The 19,219-nt window shown below is 35.4% G+C and overlaps 1 protein-coding gene across 1 annotated transcript in view; it reads left to right on the forward strand.

Annotated features, from left to right (window-relative positions):
* Positions 1-19,219, forward strand: part of PTPN4 (protein tyrosine phosphatase non-receptor type 4) — a 109,516-nt gene that overhangs the window by 49,215 nt on the left and 41,082 nt on the right. The window contains exons 6-12 of the mRNA XM_066553124.1: positions 2,581-2,625; positions 2,869-2,921; positions 4,953-5,073; positions 6,139-6,226; positions 6,978-7,066; positions 12,293-12,356; positions 18,408-18,580. Of these exons, the coding sequence (XP_066409221.1) occupies positions 2,581-2,625; positions 2,869-2,921; positions 4,953-5,073; positions 6,139-6,226; positions 6,978-7,066; positions 12,293-12,356; positions 18,408-18,580 (633 nt within the window). The remainder of the gene's footprint in view (positions 1-2,580; positions 2,626-2,868; positions 2,922-4,952; positions 5,074-6,138; positions 6,227-6,977; positions 7,067-12,292; positions 12,357-18,407; positions 18,581-19,219) is intronic.

The raw sequence follows: 19,219 nt of genomic DNA on the forward strand, positions 1-19,219 counted from the left end.
TTTGTCATTGCCTTTAATTTGTCATGTTTTGGACAAAATTCTGCACATATCTATGCAGACAGAATTCACTAAAATAACTCCCAGAGATTCTGCATGAGACTTTGTTTTACTGAAATATTTACTCTAGGAAAATTTGGCAATTTACTCTATCAAAATAATGAATAAACATGTTTTCTGAATTAAAGGAAAATATGTAATATTCCTGAGGAGATGAAAAAAAGGATAAATGTTGATGAGTGTGAAGTAAACCATAAAGAAGGAGAAAACCAGAGAAGTGCTATTCTCTAAATACAAAGCTATAAACACAGCTTTCTTTTAAATGGGAAATAATGTATGGTTTCTGTATCTAGGTCAGCTCTGCCTTTTTTGCTAATAGACCTAATTGCCCCTGAGAAAACTCATTTGTATTTGGAATTATTGTAAAGAGATATTATCCATGGGCTTTTTTGGAGTGAAGTTAGGATGCCATGTCACAAATATAGATCCTTTCACATAATCAGTATTCCTGCCTCAAAAAAGGGAAAGAAAAGACAGTGCAACTTCTGACAATTCCAGCTGAAGCTGAGACTGCTCCAAAATGCTCAGTTTTTACAAATTCCATGAGAACAGAGGAATGGCTCAACACATGAAAGCAGCATGAAGAGCTGTCAGGGAAAGGTTCAGTGTCTTGTCAGCTCTCTGTGCGTTCACGTGAGCGAGGCAGGTTTGAATGCCCTGGGTCAGGAGAGGTCAGTGGGAGCTCAGTGTGTGCTGGAGAGCTTTGCTTGGAACTTGGCTGGGGAGGGAATGAAGCTTCATTAGTGCTCCTCGTGGCAGGGAGAATTGTTTATTAATGTTGACTCCATTAGCAGTAATTCTGTCCTGCCCTTCTCTAGCTATAGCTATATAAGCAAGATGAAAACATGGTCATGCAGTGCTGCCTTTGTTGTTTTAGTGGAGTCTGTTGTTCAGGCTTTTGCAGATCTGCTTTGCTAAAGCTTCTATTGATTTCCCATTTTGCTCAATAATATGAGAGGCTTCAGTGTCCAAACTGGTGATTGGCTAACAAACCATTAACCTCACTGTTCACTGAAAACAGTGGACAGAAGATGAGCTCTGCTTGGTGTCCCTTAATCAAGATGTCCTTTAAGTACCATGAAATATTTCTAATAAAGCTTTATACCAAAAAAATCCAAATAAAATGGAAGTGCAGCTGTATATTTGTGAAGAGATGCTCAAGAAAAGCATGTGAAGCATATCTATTTAATATATGTTTAACTTGTAATTTATTGCATTTATTAATCAGTAAAAAAATTTGCTTTATCTATTTTTTTATTTCAATATGCATTTTAAGTATTTGAAATATTTGAGATCTCTAAAGTCTGGAGAATGTCTAAGTTTTAACTTCTTGAGGTTAATATCTTTTAACTAAGCTTCTTGCCTTTTTGGTCAGTTAAAGCATCTCTAGATGTTTTTGTAGGGGTTGAGCTTGTCAGTTCACAAATGTTTTCCCTCATATTCTTACAAACATGGAATGTTTTACCTTTCTGCTGTTATATAGCTTGTAAATAATTGGATTTCTCTGTGGATATTTGTAAATGTTTGTGTAAGACTTTAAGTGGTAGATAATCCACTTTCTGAAGACTACAGTTAGGAGACGTCATGTTATGTGTAATAAAGTGATATATTTTGGCTTTAATTTCTTAGTTGAAGTTGTTGTTGGGAAATAAATACTAAATATTTAGTGCTTTTCATATGTAATATTGGTGTTTGTAATGAATTAGTATGGCCCAGCTTTTGATTTAGAACTACACAAAGGAAAACATGATTGTTATAATAGTAATAATTTAGGGTTTAAATTTATAAGAAAGCAGAAATGATGTTTAAATTTGCCACTCAGTTATACTTTTATTAAAAAATTTAAAAGGCAGTGGAGACAAATTCTACAGCAGCTTTTATGTTCTGTTACAAGGATTTTTATTCTGAAAGTTTAAACTTTTGCTAATATCCTGTCACCTTGATAAATCTTGTTTGGTACCCCAGTGCAATCTCTAGTTCAGTGAAGCTTTGTAGCCGGTGTGATTTGCCACTTGATGTAAATGTTATACTCTTGTCAAATTTTCTAAAACCTCTGAGTGAAATACGAAGGAACTAAACTGAATGAACAAAAGATTCATTCTGAGACATTAACAAAATATTTGGGGTTTGTTGGAGAAACAAAGGAAGTAATTTAGAGGGAAATTGGTTTGTACTTTCTGGCTTGTTGGAGTTCCAAGTCATGGTGTTTCTGGTGCTCCTGTTTGGTGGAAGTAGTTGGTGTTTTAAAATGTTTGGCTGTTCTTTTTGTTCTATCAATCTCCTTCTTGACTTGAAAGAGTGGGCATGAAAAAGCTAGATTAATTTCTAAAACAAGCATTTTCACATCATAATTTAAAGAAAACTTGAGCTTCTGAAGGGAAGTTAACTGAGAAGTGTAATAGCATGCAAAATGTCCAGTGTTAGTTTTACACTATCTGCTAGCAAATTATATTAAATTGATGAAAAATGATGGAATAATTTTAATTTTAATTGTAGTGTTTTTTGTTTGCTTTTCTAAATAAGGTACCAGTACTTTTTGCAAATTAAGCAGGACATTCTTACTGGAAGGTAAGATATTTTTCTTGTGTTAAGCATTAAATGCAAATCTGGTCAAGAAAAAGTTCATAATGGGAGATTTTGCCTGCAAAAATAAAAACATATTAAGATTAAATCACTGTCTATGCAAGTGGAAATGTTTATAATAATTACCTGTCAAATTTGTCCATAGACTGTAAAAGACTAGGGTTTTCAAAACCAAATGTCATATGAAATATGTAATTTTATTTATTTATCATTTTAAAAACAAAACAGATTGCCCTGTCCTTATAATACTGCTGCTCTTCTGGCTTCCTATGCTGTTCAATGTAAGTATAATTAGTGTTTGTGTAATTGCTAATACTGAAATATAGAAAAAGTCTTATTGATTAGTTTCCAAAGAATGTACTTTGTATAGCATTATACTTTGGTGTTTGTGGGCATGGTGCTAATTTTCTCATGATTAAGGACATTGATTGGTTGTCCTCCCCCAGCATGTTTTGCTGAATTGGATATGGAAAAAATACTTAAAGCCACACTGTTAGAAAACCCCAAATCAATACTCTTTAATTCCTGTGCATTCTGAAGCATGGAATTGTGGCCTTGATAATGATACTAAAAAGTATTTCTTAAGACACTAGAACATTTTTAACATTCTATACAGTGAACCTCCAAATAGGTGTGGAAAAGGGAGTTCTGGTCTTATCTGGCCAAAAGGTTCAATACCTTTCTTTGCAATTTTAAGCCACCCAGTGAGTAGATGAGTCTTGAAAACAGATTTAGTTTTCTTCCTCACTCAGTTTTTCTTCATAAGCTGAAATGAAGCAATCCCAATATATTCATTCACATTCATGTGTTTTTTTACTGTTGAAGATACATCCACGTTAGTACTTTGTATACTTTGTACATATCAGAGAAACGGTGTCCATGTTAATACTTTCATAAAAAATATATAGTAATGGTGATGTCATGTTTTATGCATGGTTTTTCTCAGTGGTCACCTTTTTGTAGGTCAATCAATAGAACAGTTTCTCTTAAACAAAACTCCCACACTTCAGCTGCCTGAAAAATGTACTGCAAATGCTGTCATACCTTAGGAATTTGTCTTAGAAGAGATGAAGTATTTGATAACAGGACCTATGAAAACTTGATAACATTCTAAGCTTTTAAGAACACAATATGGGTTTTTCTGAAATATTGTAGAAGTGGTGGGTATGCACAATGCATTGTATTTACATTTATCCATGACATCCTGCTGCTACTAAGTTTGCCAGCGTGCAGAGTTCTAATGATTCCTGTACCTGCAACTTCCTGGATTCTTTATAAATACATGTAAATAGCAGATCTCAGTCCTTTACTCTTGGATTTCAGCAAGGAGTGTATTCTGCTATGAAACCTGGTCCAATTTTCTAGTTTTTAAATTATTTAAAGTAGGATCTGTTAGAGGTGATGCAAGTGACCTTCCCTTCCTTTCCTCATCCTCCTGCTCAATAAGTGCCTTCTTCTGTCTTGTCAGTGCTGCTAGGCCTGCCCAGGACCCCAGATCATGATTTATTACTGTTATCTCTCCTCTTTTCATTTTATGTTTCTTGTCTATCACTGTGGATCTGCTACATGGATTGCAGATACTTAAAGCTGATTTTTTTTCTACTGTGGTTAGAAAACCTCAAAGAATTTAAGCAAATGTTGTTAATATGTTGTTTTCTGACAAATGTGATTGTAATCTATTTCTTATAATTTTAGGAAAGTGTTACAAGTTATGTAAACACACATTTTAGTAGTTTCAAGTAGAATAGTTTCAATGTAGGTGTATGTATGTGTACTTTGTTTCATACATACAATTGAATGTGCAAAGAATATTTTTCTAATGCTTCTGAGTGTATTTTGGTGCAGAATGAGTAGCTGGACTTTGCAGATCTTCATAACGAAATAGCAGTTGTAGTGCTAAAAGAATAAACTTATGTAATCACATGAAAACAAGCAAAAGTAAAATGTTAAGAGAAAATTGAATACTTTACTATATATATGTGTATATATGTATATGTATATATATATATATATCCTACTTAGTGCTAGCTGTAATGACAGCATTTATGGATTGATTTGTCTGTTAAAAATTAAACACTTTGTGGACTTCCTTCATAAGTGCATAATCAAAGCTCTCTCTAAATAATCTCAATGATATTCACTGAGAGTATGATTGTTCATTCAAAAGGGAAGATGGGAGTCCAAATGTCTTCTCTATTTTTCTTTGCTGTGGATCATAAATTTTGTGGGAGCAAACTCGTGTGAATTTGGGGGCATTGCACAATGCCAAATACATCAGTGATAAACAATAACCTCTCTCTTTAATATTTTAGCCGAGCTGGGAGACTACAACCATTCAGAAAACTTGCCAGGCTACCTCTCAGAATATTCTTTCATCCCTAGCCAGCCTCAAGACTTTGAAAAAGAAATAGCAAAATTACATCAGCAGCACATGTAAGGATTTACATCAGAAGATACTGACTTTGTCAAATCCTGACTGCTGATGCTGTGCTATTATACAAAACAAAATAGTATTTTTTCCTAAAGGTTTTGGGGTGGGTGGGTTGTTGGGTTTTTTGGTTGGTTGGTTTTGGTTGTTTCTTTTAAGATAATGTGATTTTTTCTTTTTCTAGATTAAATACCTGTATAATAAATACCATTGATGGTCTATACAAAATATGACTATCTAAATTAGTGAAATAATGAACATGTTGAGTTAAAGGTTCTCTGAAAACAGCATTTGTGCATATTATGTTGGGTATTAACTTAGCCAGATATATTTTCTTTAAGATTTCTTTTCAGTCTTTGGGAATGTTCTGAGCATAAGGGCTTTGTTTTCATGATTCTCTTTCCAGTAAAAGAGTTACTTTAGAAGTAACAAAGTCCTTTTCTTCAATATCTCCTCTTTCCTGTGTACGATTCTCTGACCTTTCAGAAAGAGGAAAAGGCAGTGAAGCAATGGAAAATATTTTTTTTTCAGTATTTAACGTTGTGGTACTTTCCAGTGATGGTTCCTTCCGATTTTAGAACTTAAGTGCCTTTTGTTAATTAAATTTAACAAAATGTAAGCAATATTTATAAAATATTTGCTTGATCAGGTCATTTTTGCTTTCAAAAGTACAGAATGTTACATTAATTTCAGATAAAGGCTTAGAAGATTCTCTTAGCTACGTTAAAGACACTTGAGTGAGCTGATGGTAATTTAAATTACCAATGCCAAATAGAGAACTGTAAAACTAAATTCCAGATTCTAGGGCTCCACAAACATTTAAATGATAAAGTATATTAAAATAAAATGTGTTGTGAGTTCTTGTCAAGACTTCTGTTCTTTTGGAAACATAAATACTTTTCTGTTAAAATTTTTGGGTTACAATCGGTTTATCATAAGAAAGGAAATTCAGATTTCGGGGTGGGGATAGAAGTAGTAAAATGAATGCAGATTTTCTGTCTGCACTCACCTGGGGAGCCTGATGTGGGAGGTCATGTTAGAACATTTCTGATTTAGCTGCTTTCTTTCAGAGGGTTGTCTCCTGCAGAAGCAGAGTTCAATTATCTCAATACAGCACGTACCTTAGAACTTTATGGAGTTGAATTGCACTATGCAAGGGTAAGTTTGGATGAACTAGTGTTGCAATGTAAAAATGTATTCCTCTGAGATCTATGGAAAAATACACTTTTCTTTTTGTGAGCCTTCCTGGTTTTTGCTTACAAGAGAAAATAAGAGAAAAAATATTATACTGTTAAGTGCCTTACTGGGATTTACTGATTGAATATCCACTGTTTCACTATAGAGAGGGTATTTCTTTGCTCATATTTGTGCTTAGTTATCTGTGTGTTAATCAGGTTGAACTTTGTTGCCTTGAATGCCATATTGAGAGTTCTATAGCAGGTGCTTGATTAGAGTGCAAACATATTTCAAGAAAAAAGTGCTACTTAAATATGCTTGCAATATTGTATGTTTTAGACTCTCTCTTCTCTGTGTTCTGAGATTGCAATTTCCTTTCAGGTAGGAATTAAAGTTGCTGGTTGCTTTTAGTGTAGCAAATGCCAAGTCAGTGTATTAGTGCTGCTATTCTTAATAAACCAGAATACCCTTGTATTTATTTCATCAAAGTAGGTGAAAGACAGAAGATCTAACTTGAGAAATTAAAATTTTGAGGTAGCTTATAAGGAACTCAGAGCAAACATTCAGGTTTGTCCTAAATAGGAGGGAATAATTTAATTTCTTATTTGTCTTATTAAAGCACATTTCCTTCCACATTATTTTGTGTATTTAGAGAGAGATGAGAATGAATATATATGAGGTTTGAAAAGATATTTATACTGTTTTTCAAGTAATTTTCTTTATTCTTTTAAAGGATCAGAGTAACAATGAAATCATGATTGGAGTGATGTCAGGTGGAATACTAATTTTTAAGAACCGCGTACGAATTAACACCTTTCAGTGGTAAGGACAGCTGTCTAATGTTTTTATTTGCTATTTCAAAATATTTTTACCACTCTTTAAAAGACTGAAACTTATGTTGTTTTGTATCACATTGAAATTATTTATCTCATGTGCCATGGGGAATTTTGTGAGGGGGGTTTTGTCCTGGTCTGCATGCTGTGCTGTTAAACAGCTGTATTAATTTCAATACTCTTTTTCTTCGGGGGTTTGTAAGCATACTTTACTTTTAATTAACTATATAGCCAGGGCCAGTGTGATGGGCTAGCTTACAGTCTTTAAAGAGACAGGTGAATTGAAAAATATTAACTAGAGATTGACTGCTTTTACCTGTTTTGTGATCTATAAATTAATTGTACTGTGTGCTTGAAATTTAATGTAGTTATGGTACTTGTGAATAACTGGTGGAGCATTTAGGATATTGTCATCTCTTCATCTGTAAATAACCATTTACATTATATGATCAAAAAAGTGCATTTACAGCAGAAAGTCTTTGAATCTCTAAATTTTTTAGAAGTACTCTATAAGCTCTGTGGTGCTCTGCAGAAGTTATGTTGCCTTTCTGGAAATGCCTTTCTTAGTTCCTGCAGAAGTAACCTTCCCTTGGTTTTCTTTGCTGGTTTGGAGTTCACTTTGACAGCCTTATTCCTTGTGTTGCTGAGTTGCTATAGCTGCATTCTGAGTGGGTGAAGTCAGTCATATAAGATTGTCATAGCAGACATTAGTTCACCAGGCACAAAAGCTGTTCATTCAGGAGAACTGATCAGAACTGTTCATTTGCTACTGATTTTGCATTTTTCTTTGCTGCTGATGTGTGCTTGATCTTTTCTGCAACCCAGTGAATTTCTGAGATATTCTGGTTTTCTGTGCTAAGCTTAGTCTCAAGGTTCATTGTAGGAAGTTAGATATTTTGTGGTTTACCAAGCTGAGAAACAGTGTCATTGGTCAAATTTTAGTTGATTTTCGTAGAGAAAGAAAAGATGAAGCTATATCAAAGTGTTATCTGCAGCCAATACAACTGAATGTGGTGAACATTTTACCTGTATGCCTTTAAAGAAAAATAAGACTGAGACAACTACAAAGCATTTAAATTTCCAGTCTTCATGGTTATTGGGTAAATTAAAACTGGAACTTGCAAAGGTAAACCTGAAACTACTGTACCAGTCAGTCAGACCTGCCCTTATAATAGTGACACGTTCCAGGAGAGATATCCTTCATGTGGTGAGAGTTTTGAGATGTTGGAGCCATTTCTGGGCTAAGGCTGCTTTACAAATGGAATGCTGTAATAATCAGGAAGGTTTTATTTCAGTCTGATTTTACTACTATTATTTTTGGGAAAACAGCAATAGTAGAAATAGGTTCTGTAAATCACACTGGTAAATTACTGAGTACATACAATCTAAGTCATAATTAAGCTACACGTCACTAATGGAAGTTGGAGGTTTCTCTGAGTTCTGCTTCATATTGTTTGCATGCCAGGGATGCTGATCTAAACTTTTAGTGTGTTTTTTTGTGTGTGTGTGTAATTACCTAAACAGTTCTCCTTTGTATTCAACCATATCAGCTGACACTAGGGATATTCATTTCTTGCTGTGAAGACTATAGTTCCAGCATAATTGGTCTTTACAAAAAAACCCAAAAAAACCAAAAAACCACCCTTCCCCATTTCACCCTGTTAGAGGCTTTCTTTTGCTATGAGTAATAATCTGAAATACCAATTTCCACAATATAGCTCAATAATAGACATATTACCCTTTCTTTCTATCCATAATCATGTTGCTGCTCTTGTGCCACTAGTACTGATACTACTTCTTTTTGCTTCCACTTTTTCTTGTTCCTATGCAGCTGGAGCTCTGTAGTGTCTTCCTTGTGCTTTATAGGTATAGTAGATACTTGGATACCCCTTTTTCAGTACTCCTGAGTTTTGAGACAAGTGAGAGGATAGAAATTCATGTATGCAGGAGGAAATAAAGATTTAACTGTATTGCTTAGAGAAGACACAAGTAAAATGTTTTTGCCCTCTCACTCTTAAATGATATTATATCTAAATTGCTTTTTATGAACTTTTTGATCATGGGGAGAAATTAAAGAGGAGGAAGACAAGAGAGGAATAGAGGAAAACAAAGGACGCTGCCTTTTATCCATGTGTCCTAACTTGATCTTCCTGTATTGTATATAATTCTTCCTTTCCCTAAACTTTGCTACCAGGCACAGAGACCTGGGAATCCAAGGAGATTGAAGACCAAAGGAGAAGATCATGGAGTAGGTCAGCCTTTCCTTTGCTACTAGACCACCTGTTCAGCAGTTGGAAACGTGCTTTCCTTAGCTTCTTGTTTGTGGTTGATGTATCTCTGGAAAGGTTTGATGCCTTTTGCACCCAGTGCCAGTTGTAATTGCAGTTGTGCTGTGCATCTCCTGGTTTTATCCCTCAATGATTAGTGGTACTGTGCTCTTCCTTGGTCATCTGATCCTGCTTACACATCTTGTACACTTCTTCATGTGTTTGAGCCCAGTCAGCAGTTCTGAGTGCATCTCGGCTCGCCTCTTTTCATGCTTGCATATTTTCTAACACATCAGGATTGTTCTTGATTGAGAAGATTGTCCTTTAATACTGACTACCTGTTCCTCTGACCCAAAGGCAGCTTCTGTGGGATTTTACCCACCAGAGCTCTGAACAAACTGGAGTTCCTGCTCCTGAACCCATGGTTTAGTCTGCTGCATCCCTCCCCTTCCTTTCAGATCTTTAGCTTCACCATCTCCCAGCTGCTGGAGCCAGCTTGTCTTTGGCTACTCAATCTGGACAATCCTTTCTTGTTTGTGAGTTGAGCTACCTCGAGCATCTTCCCTGGGTGACTGGTTTAGAACCTGTGTCCAAGAGGTCTTGCTCAATAAATTTGCTGGATTGCTCATGTTCTGCTTTATCACCCTCCCTAGGGTTGGGGTGGCAAAGCCCTTGTGAGAACCAGGGCTTGGTATCAGGAGATTCCTTCCACGTGTTCGAGGACAATCTGCATTTTAGACTAGGATTTCAAATATCTCTTCATTTAAAAAGATATATTTTATTATTTAGGATGTCTGAGGTGACTGTAGATGGGAAAACCATACCAGGAAAATAATATTGATGCCTGCTTGTCCTTATGCTTTTCCTTTTATGTCCAGCATTGCCAACAGTCAGAGACAGGAAGCATAGACAGGATGCCTTTTCCTTGGGCTGAGTATGGATGTGCTCACTCAGTGCCTAGCAGGGTGTTAGCACTGCATAGGAACTCTCTCATCTGCTGTATTTTTTTGAAATAGCTGGGAATCAGCTTTGCTGAGTCATTTCTTTGTATTTGAATGGTGCCTCTTTTGAGTTGAATTAGACCTTATTGGCTAATGTTACAGCTTTGAGTCTGTTCCAAATGGTTTCAGGCTTAAAAGTCAGCTGACCTCACTCTGTAAGCCTAAATTATGGGATGACATTAAAACCCTGTATGTATTATTCTCTTTGAGTTTGAAAATCACCAAAAGTAGTAATTTCTTTAGCAGAAAAGGAAACCCCAGAGAGTGAGAGATAGTAAATGTCTTTATAAATGGAATAATTGCTAAGTAAATCTGATATGTTGCAAAGTATGTGGAGCTCCATTTTTAGAAAAGGTATATATTAAAATGTTCTTTTAATTGCCCTGTACACCAAAGTGTTAGAAAAATTAGTAAAAACATACTTGTTGATTAGCTGCAGCCTAAAGAGTCTATTATTTTTTTTCTGTTTTTTCCCACAGTCAGAGTGTTAATAAGCACTAGTGTATGTCCTATCCAGCAAACATAAGACTCATCCTACATTATCCTTAAGCAGGTTTTTGTCACAGGAGGTTCTAAGAAGTTTGGTGCATTGCCAGTGGAATAATTTGATTTCAGTAGATAAGATATAACACACCTTTAAGTGTCAAATCCTTGAGAAACTAACTCTGATAGCAAGAATTTGTTAAGAATTAAAAAAAAAAACCACTAACAAATAGGACAGTTATTGCTGCTGCTTTTTTAAAAAAATGTTTTTATTGTTAACTGTTAAACTAATGGCAAGGCTGGGAAAGAAAAAAGAAACGGGAAAATATGTAAATAACCATAATTTAAATACTAATATTCATGGAGTGTCTTTATGTTACTGCTGATAAAGACTCTCCCAACAAATTAGGACATCCCACTACAGGTTCTTGTTCTGAATAATCCCCTGGAGAAAAATGTCTTTATTTGATTTAGTTAAGAAGATAATTTCTATATATAGATATCCAACTTAGGTGTCTGTTAATGTTTTGCTTCTCATCCTTCCTGGTCTAAAGGGTTTTTTATTCAGCAAGTGATAAATATGCAAGTAGTAATTCCAGTCAGTTTGCAGTATTTTATCAGTTGTTCATTTTTCAAGTAACAAAAGTTACCTTGTTTTTCTTTTTACAGTTTGAACCTCACTTTTTTACTTGACCAAAGTGATACTCCTGTATATTTAATAAAATATATGGACTGTCTTCATATTACATTTCTTTGAAGAAGTGTATCAGATTAGATTGTGATGAAAATACAGCCTGTCTTTTCCCATTTTGTATAACTACTATGAGAGTGATCATCTAAAACAGTCTGGAATTAGTGTCAGTATTTAATATGTATATAGATAACCTGAAAGGTGAACGTGTCTGTAGGCAGATTTTTCCCTGTCATGTGATATTGTAAATGTTTTTTTTCCTCCTAATAGTGTGATCATTTTTTTAAGATTGTGAGTCCTATCTCTGTGCTTACATCTTATCTTAACTATTTTACTAAAACAAGTTCTGGTAATATTTAAAGACATGTAAGAACATAGAGAAAGAATGTTTTTCAGTGATCAGGTGAAGTTCAAAGGATTTTTTTCATATTCTAAGGGATAATGAAAGCAGCCTGAGAAAAGAGAACATCTGCCTGGAATGACCTGAGGATAGAAAAGCTCTTTGGGCTTTGGAATGGGGAAAAGATACCAAAATTAGCAACTGCCTTGGGTTTGGAATGTAAACAAGTGTATTTGATGGATAACGCAAATACACAGCTCATAAATTTCAAATTATACAAACTATTTTATATCATCTTTGATACCTAATTTTTTGTCCATGGAAGGGAAATATGTTCTCTCTGGAAAGTATATTTTCAGTACGTGTATTCAAGCCTTTAACCATGATTCAGTGTATGAAATGTTTTAATATTGTGATTTTGTTTTTCATTTAGGTTGAAGATTGTAAAAATTTCTTTTAAGTGCAAGCAGTTTTTTATTCAACTTAGGAAAGAACTGGTGAGTACTGTCTTAAATTTGATCTGAAAGCAATGACATTTCTTCTACTGCCTGTCTGCATTATACTGACTGATACTATGCTGGTTATTTGTTTTTTCTGCAATTAAAAGTCCAGTTTCACCAACATTCTGGCTCTTTCATGTTTCAAATAGACCATTACAATGCTTTATAAGTTTTCTTTTTAATTTGATTTGCCTTTTATTTTAGATGCTTCTAGTTTTACATTTGTATGCAGGAAATGTAACTTGTTTATGTAAGATAAATGTGGAAAAGGTTGAGCATAAATCAATATTATATTTAAATTTCATGAAAAACCAGATTCAAGGGTTTTTTTGAAGCAGCTTAGTGCTGCTTCAGTTGTATATATGCTTGTAAATTAATGTTTGATAGACATGTTGATTTGTATTACTCAGATTTGGTAATACATGATGACTTTATTACTTATATTAAACAGAGGAGATAAGGATTCCTTAGTAGTTTTATGCCTACTTCTGAATTTCTTGTGAGAAAGGTTGGAGCTGCATGTTTCACTGCTTGAGATGTGTGTTTGCTACCCCATGAAGCAGCACAGGACCACTGAGCATTTAATTCAGCACGAAATTGATTGTTCTGTGCCCCTGAGAGATGAGCTTCCATCACAGGCATAGCACTGGGGAAAGATGGAGGAATTTATTAAAAATATGAGTATGTGATTAACCTGTCAGATTAGTTAAGAGATTTTTTGCAATTCTTACATCTGAGAGGATTTACTGTGAGGATGGTGAGACACTGGAACAGGTTGTGAATGCCCCAGCCCTGGCAGTGTTCAAGGCTGGGTTGAATGACCTGGTCTGGTGGGAGGTGTCCCTGCCCATGGCAGGTGGGTTGGGATTAGATGATCTTTAAGGTCTCTTCCAGCCCTTAATGTTCTATGATTCTGTGATTTGAAGACCTGAAATGCTAGGTTACAGACTAGATATAAAAGATGTCTCTAGGCAGAAATGCATCTTGAGTACTGTAAGGCTTCGAGATTCCAGGTTCCAGGTTTTGAGACAATGTGGCTAAAGAAGAGAAATACCTGTTCTGTCAGGACAGGCCAGTGTCTGGTGACTGCTACTAGTGCTGAAAACAGGAGCATCTTAAAGGAGTGTCTTAAAAGGGGTATCAACAGGTGTATCTTAAAAGCACATCCTTCAAAATCATGAAGTGAGCAGGTCTGTCAATGTGAGCAGACATCGTGCAACATGACCAGAAAAGAGGTGATACAAAAAAGGTGGAGGGGGAATGTTTTATTGGGCTGACACAGTATTTTTGTAAAACCCCACTGGAGCTACAGGCCTCTTCTCAAAGGCAGGCTGAGGTCAAATTTTGTCATTATACCAGTGTGTGTAACTTCCGTTACATTTGCAGGAAAGCTGTATTTGCATGTGAGATGAAAATTTGGGGTTTTTTTGGAATTCAGAAATTATGGACTGCAGTTGTTTCCTAAATTAGAACTTGATGAAAATGCTGTGGTAGCAGAGTTCAGAACCTTGAAGAGTAAGATACCTAGATATAAAATAGGATTGGGTACTGGGTACTTGAGTATTTTCTCTACTTTTTGAAGAAAATAAATCTGCTTATAATAGAAGGTAATACTAAGATAGCTTTCTTATCTTATTTCTTTGTTGCGTTTTAGTACTCTACATATTGATGCTTGCATGAGAATGTAGTTTATATAATTAATGTAATTTCTCTTCTGAGACATCTTATCCAAGCTGACAAATTAAAAAGCCTTGTAGTGTTTTTCTTTAAACTCTGTGTATCAGATGAAAACTGGTGGCAAGAATTTAATTTTCATTTATTCCATGTCATGAATATCTTAAGATCAAAGCTCAAATTTGGCTTCCAAAGAAGTCATACTTCAACTAATTTTTTAATCACAGTTAATATTAAAATTATTGTTTCCAGCGTTACTTTCCCTGACTAGATTCATAGGATAAGATTCATCTATCTCACCTATATTCTGCTTCAGTTAGGTTAAAAGAACATATTTTCTGATTTGTGATACTTGGCTCACCAAAGCTCATCATTACATTTCTTCTGTAATAACCACATGCAAAGGCTGACACATCTTGCCTGAAGAGGAAGTATGTTTTAGGATGGATTAAATTGTTCTCTGGTGGTATATTCTTCATTTTGCTTTTGTTTTCTCTCCCATTAACAATAAAGGGAGCCTAAATTACTCTCTTTAGGCAGCAGAAACTAGGTGAAGTGACTCAGTGATTGCACATTTGGTATGTAAAATATCTCTGGTCTAGTGCTTTGAGTGCATATTTTAAATCACCTATTTACAATATGGCAGGGGAAATAGATTCATGGTATGCTGATGATGTGTTTCAAACTGGTGTGTAAATATATAACAAATTGTACATCTGAGAAACTGCATTTATTTGAATGCAAAGCTGAGATGCTGTAGAATATTAAGTTAGTGGACTTGGGAAAGGAATTTTCCACTGGTTTTATTTTTTCCCAACTGTGTTACATACACTTTTATATAATTCTAAAAAGATATTTTTCAAATACTGCTAATAAGTGCTGAGAGCTTTTAATTGCAACTGTCCTCAAAAGTGCAAGTGCCTTATCTCATAATCGCCTATTAAATTTATTCGCTGACTTGGCACAGCTTAAAGGCATCAACATAAGTAAAGAATTATTTGCCTACTTTCATTAGATTATATCTCTGTTTAAATAAATCACTTAAATGAAGGGAGATAAGGCAGTTGAATGTCACAGTCATTTTCCAGTGGTAGTATAATACAATCTTGAGTGGAAGCTGGTGGAGTATTCTGACAATCATATGACTGGAGCATATATCCACCGGAGTAGGTTTTTTTCCCTGTTGTTTTTTTTATGATTTTGTGGGGGAAAAGTATGTTATATGTGGGACTTCTTCATCCAGCATTAGAAGCCCCCTGAGCTATTACTACAGTAGCATTTTTTTCCATCGTACCTTACTTTGTTCTGCCTGCTCTGTATGCTGCTTCCCTTACATGCTTTGAAGCTGCTTAAGAATAATTCAGTAGTTTCGTTTTTCTAGATGTTTCCCTAAACTTCTCTGGTTGTATTTAGTTGCTTGGCTGTAGTAATATCAATAGCCAGCATCAAGCTCTTAATGCCATCCAGCATGTTTTTGTGATCTTGATTCTTTGACAGCCAAAGAAGCTGTTCAGCATTTTCTTTTGCTCTTCTAGAAAGCAGATGTCCATTGAAAAATTACTTGAGTCTGGAACTAAACAATATGATAGGTTTCTGGCCATAACTGAAACCTAGTTTCAGTGAGTTCAGGACAATTGATTTTTTTTTTTTTTTTAATTATAGGTTATGTATCTGAAGTTTGTGCTTTGAATTTTGACTGACTTTTTTTGACTGACTTTTAGAAAGAACTTGGTCTGAAATCACAAGGTGGTGCATGGGCTTATCTGCCCAAGTACATACTAGATCTTAAGTGGCACTGGCATTAATTAGATGCCTACCTGATTGCTGCCTAATTTATAAAGCACAGGTCTGTTTGTCTCTCTGAGATAGGGTAGGGAATTTCTGCTTTTTTTTCCCCTGGGATTTTTCCTTGTTTAGCCAAAGTAAAAGAGTAAGTTTTTCAACCCAGTTTCTTTCCTGAGCAGCAAGAGATTGGAGCAATGCTCTGGAGTCACTGTTTCAAAGCAGGCAAAGGTGGGTTTGAAGGAATGACCCCACTCAAAGTGCTTATTCAAGTACTGTGGTGTTCTGTGTGAGAGGAGCACCAATATGCAGGCTGCTTTTTTGTTGGGTTTGCATTTTTAGTAATAGGAATCACAAAGATGACTTGGACTTCACTATATCCTACCTCTATTTTTCTTACTGTAGTTTTGTGCTGGGGCCCAGATCTTCATTACCAGTATTGCATCCCAGCTGCTTCACTCTTCCTCTCCATGGCAAGCAAACTGTTTTCCTCTCTTTAATAAAAACCACAGACACAATTAGTAAGATAATAATTTTGGAACAGAATCCTGCTGTGACTCTCTGACACTGTCTGACACAGCAGACATAACCCCCTGAAATGCCTGCATGTCATTATCAGACTATAGAGCATTCTGCATCTTGCTGGAGCCTTGTGTTGTAAAAGCATTCCTTGGGCTGCAGGGCTGCAGTGTAACTGTCCTGTTACTTTATGTGCTTTCAGCTGAAGTACCATGGATATTACAAATGTCAGCTTGGGGTCCTGTACTAAGCCCACATTGATTCAAGCCTACTGTTTCCAAGGAATACAGGGGCAGCCTTTCTCTAAATCCAGCAGTAGAACCAGATCTTGCATCCCAGAATCATCAGCTAAGATGAATTTCAAATGCCCAAGTTACACTGGAATATTACAGAGCCTTCAAGGGTGACTAGGAGAGGGATAAGTGCATTTATGAGCCAGTATCATATATTATTCTTTATCTTAAACAATGTTTCCTAGCTGTAATTGAGATGAGGGGTAGGGTTTGAGGATCAGTTCTCCCTACACTGCAATGAAAGCTTTTAAAAGCTGTGAATAGAACTATTGTTAAGGTACCTTTAAAGCTCTAGCACACCAAGTTCCTGTGAAAGTGCTGTCTTGCATTACAATTAAGTTGATCTTGCTGCAGCTCCTTCTCATCCTGCCATACCAGCTCCTCCTTCATGCTTCATGTCTGATCTACTGATCAGATGGTGGAATGAGATTCAGATCAGCTCGTTTCTGGAATACAAACTAGGGGAAACAGCAGGTTATATTTTTTTTCCCCAACCCGTAATTATAATACTTTGAATGACATTAAATGCATGATCACCAGCTCTTGTAACTTGTCAGATTTTCTTTTCCAACTGTTTAAAAGGCTGACAGAACATGAGAATTTGCTACATCATGATTACTTGTTGATAGAATCTAAAATTTTAGCTGTTTCATCCTTTACTGGATCCAGATGAAGGCAGTCCATAATTATACATAGTTGCTTTCTTGCAGAATAGTAATCTAGCTTGTTTATATTGTTTGACTTTTATGTTGTTGATAAAGCCTTTTATAACTGCATAGGTAATGGGCTTAATTTCTGTTATCTTGTTTCTGATTTCTGATTTTTAAATCGTTCTGTTCACATGTCTAGAAAATACGGGGAACAGTTGGCGATACGTGGAAATTAAAAACACATATAAGTAATCTTTGTAATTGAATTAAAAGATCAGGATTTAGTTTCTTGAATATAATTTCTTGAATTTCATCAATAAGGAGTTAGAATTTGCTGTTTGTTTTAAATCCATTTTATTTTGCTCTAAATTTGTCCGGTGGCTGAAAATAGTGTCATTCTTGTTCCTGAATACAACACTGAGGGAAGAATTGCAGGTCTCTGTGCCTTGGTTTCTCAGAAGATCTGAAGATGGGCAGACCAACAAAAGCTTAACTAGGAAAAGGACTTTACTGCTAAGTTAAATCAGTTAAGGTGTGCAAAATGTTGGGGAGAATTTAGTACTGTGAAGAGAAAGAAAAACGCTGCTGATATTTCTGGACCTACAGAGGTTGTTATCAAGCTCTCTCAACAGGCAGAACAGCTTAGCTTGCTTTGCTATTTTGCTTTTTGCATTTCCCAGGAATCTAATCAATCATTTTGAAGTAGAAACTGTCAGTTGCTCTTGAGATCGATACCTGTTCCCAATCTTCAATTGCCACATGTTCATGACAATTACTCATTTTAGCTGTAGTTTTGAACAGCTCATTGTCTTTGAGCTCCCAAATCACGGAATTCTTTTCATGTAGGTTGGGTCATACCTTTGAGAGTTGTTTCTATATAACTAAACACACCGTTAACCTTTGAACAGGCTGTTTTTAAAACAAAAATAACTCAGGGGAACAAAAAAAATTCTTTAAAGAAATTGTAAAGGTATTCCAAAAGGGTTTGTTGTACATAAAGTTAATAGAAAATTAGAGTCCCACTTCAAAAAGCATTATTAAAAAAAATACCCCAGAGCCAACAATATTTCTTAGTTTCAAAAAGAACTTTGAATAATTCTTATCTAAAATACATTTTTCTAATTTTTTAGCATGAATCTAGGGAAACATTACTGGGATTCAATATGGTGAATTACCGAGCATGTAAGAATTTGTGGAAAGCTTGTGTGGAGCACCACACGTTCTTCCGTTTGGACAGACCACTCCCGCCACAGAAGAACTTTTTTGCACATTATTTCACTTTGGGTTCCAAGTTCCGGTACTGGTAAGTGCTGATTTGAAATATATGGGAAAAAATACGAGTAGTGAGCTCAGGGAATGATCTAGAATCTTCATTCAAATGTAATTCAAATAAGTTTTGAATCCTGCAACTGTTCCCCTTCCCTGTTGGCCTGAGTTTCAAATGTCACTAATTTTTTAAGATAGCTTGAAAATACAATTATTACATTATTAGTGGTTATTATTGCACTAGTGCTCTGAGATTGTCTCCCAAGCTGCATTTCTTGGCCTGTTTTCCTGCTGGGTTATGTTTATCTTAAAAATGTTGTCTCAAAATTTTCAAGTCTTTGACCTGGTCTTTTTGAAAACTGTTGAGTCTCAGGTACTGCATGCAGCAACAGCAACAAAACAGACCTAAATAAATACCAAATACAAATCACTGAAAAGAAACTTGTACAAGTAAAGCCCACTTATCTCCATGCATACAAATAGGAATTAGGTGAAAACAAAGGACATAGATGTTCTGTATCAAACCCAGAACTTTAGAAAATGCGGAGGAAATTAAATCCATAACCTTTAAGGATGAACTTAAAATAATAGGCAAAAAGCTTGGAGGTGCACAGAATGACTGTGGAATAACTATAATACCTGTAATGCTGGAGTGGGTGGTTTTGGGTTTTGCTGG

This window comes from Molothrus aeneus, chromosome 7 (genome assembly GCF_037042795.1).
Source record: "Molothrus aeneus isolate 106 chromosome 7, BPBGC_Maene_1.0, whole genome shotgun sequence".
NCBI classification, from domain to species: Eukaryota; Metazoa; Chordata; class Aves; order Passeriformes; family Icteridae; genus Molothrus; species Molothrus aeneus.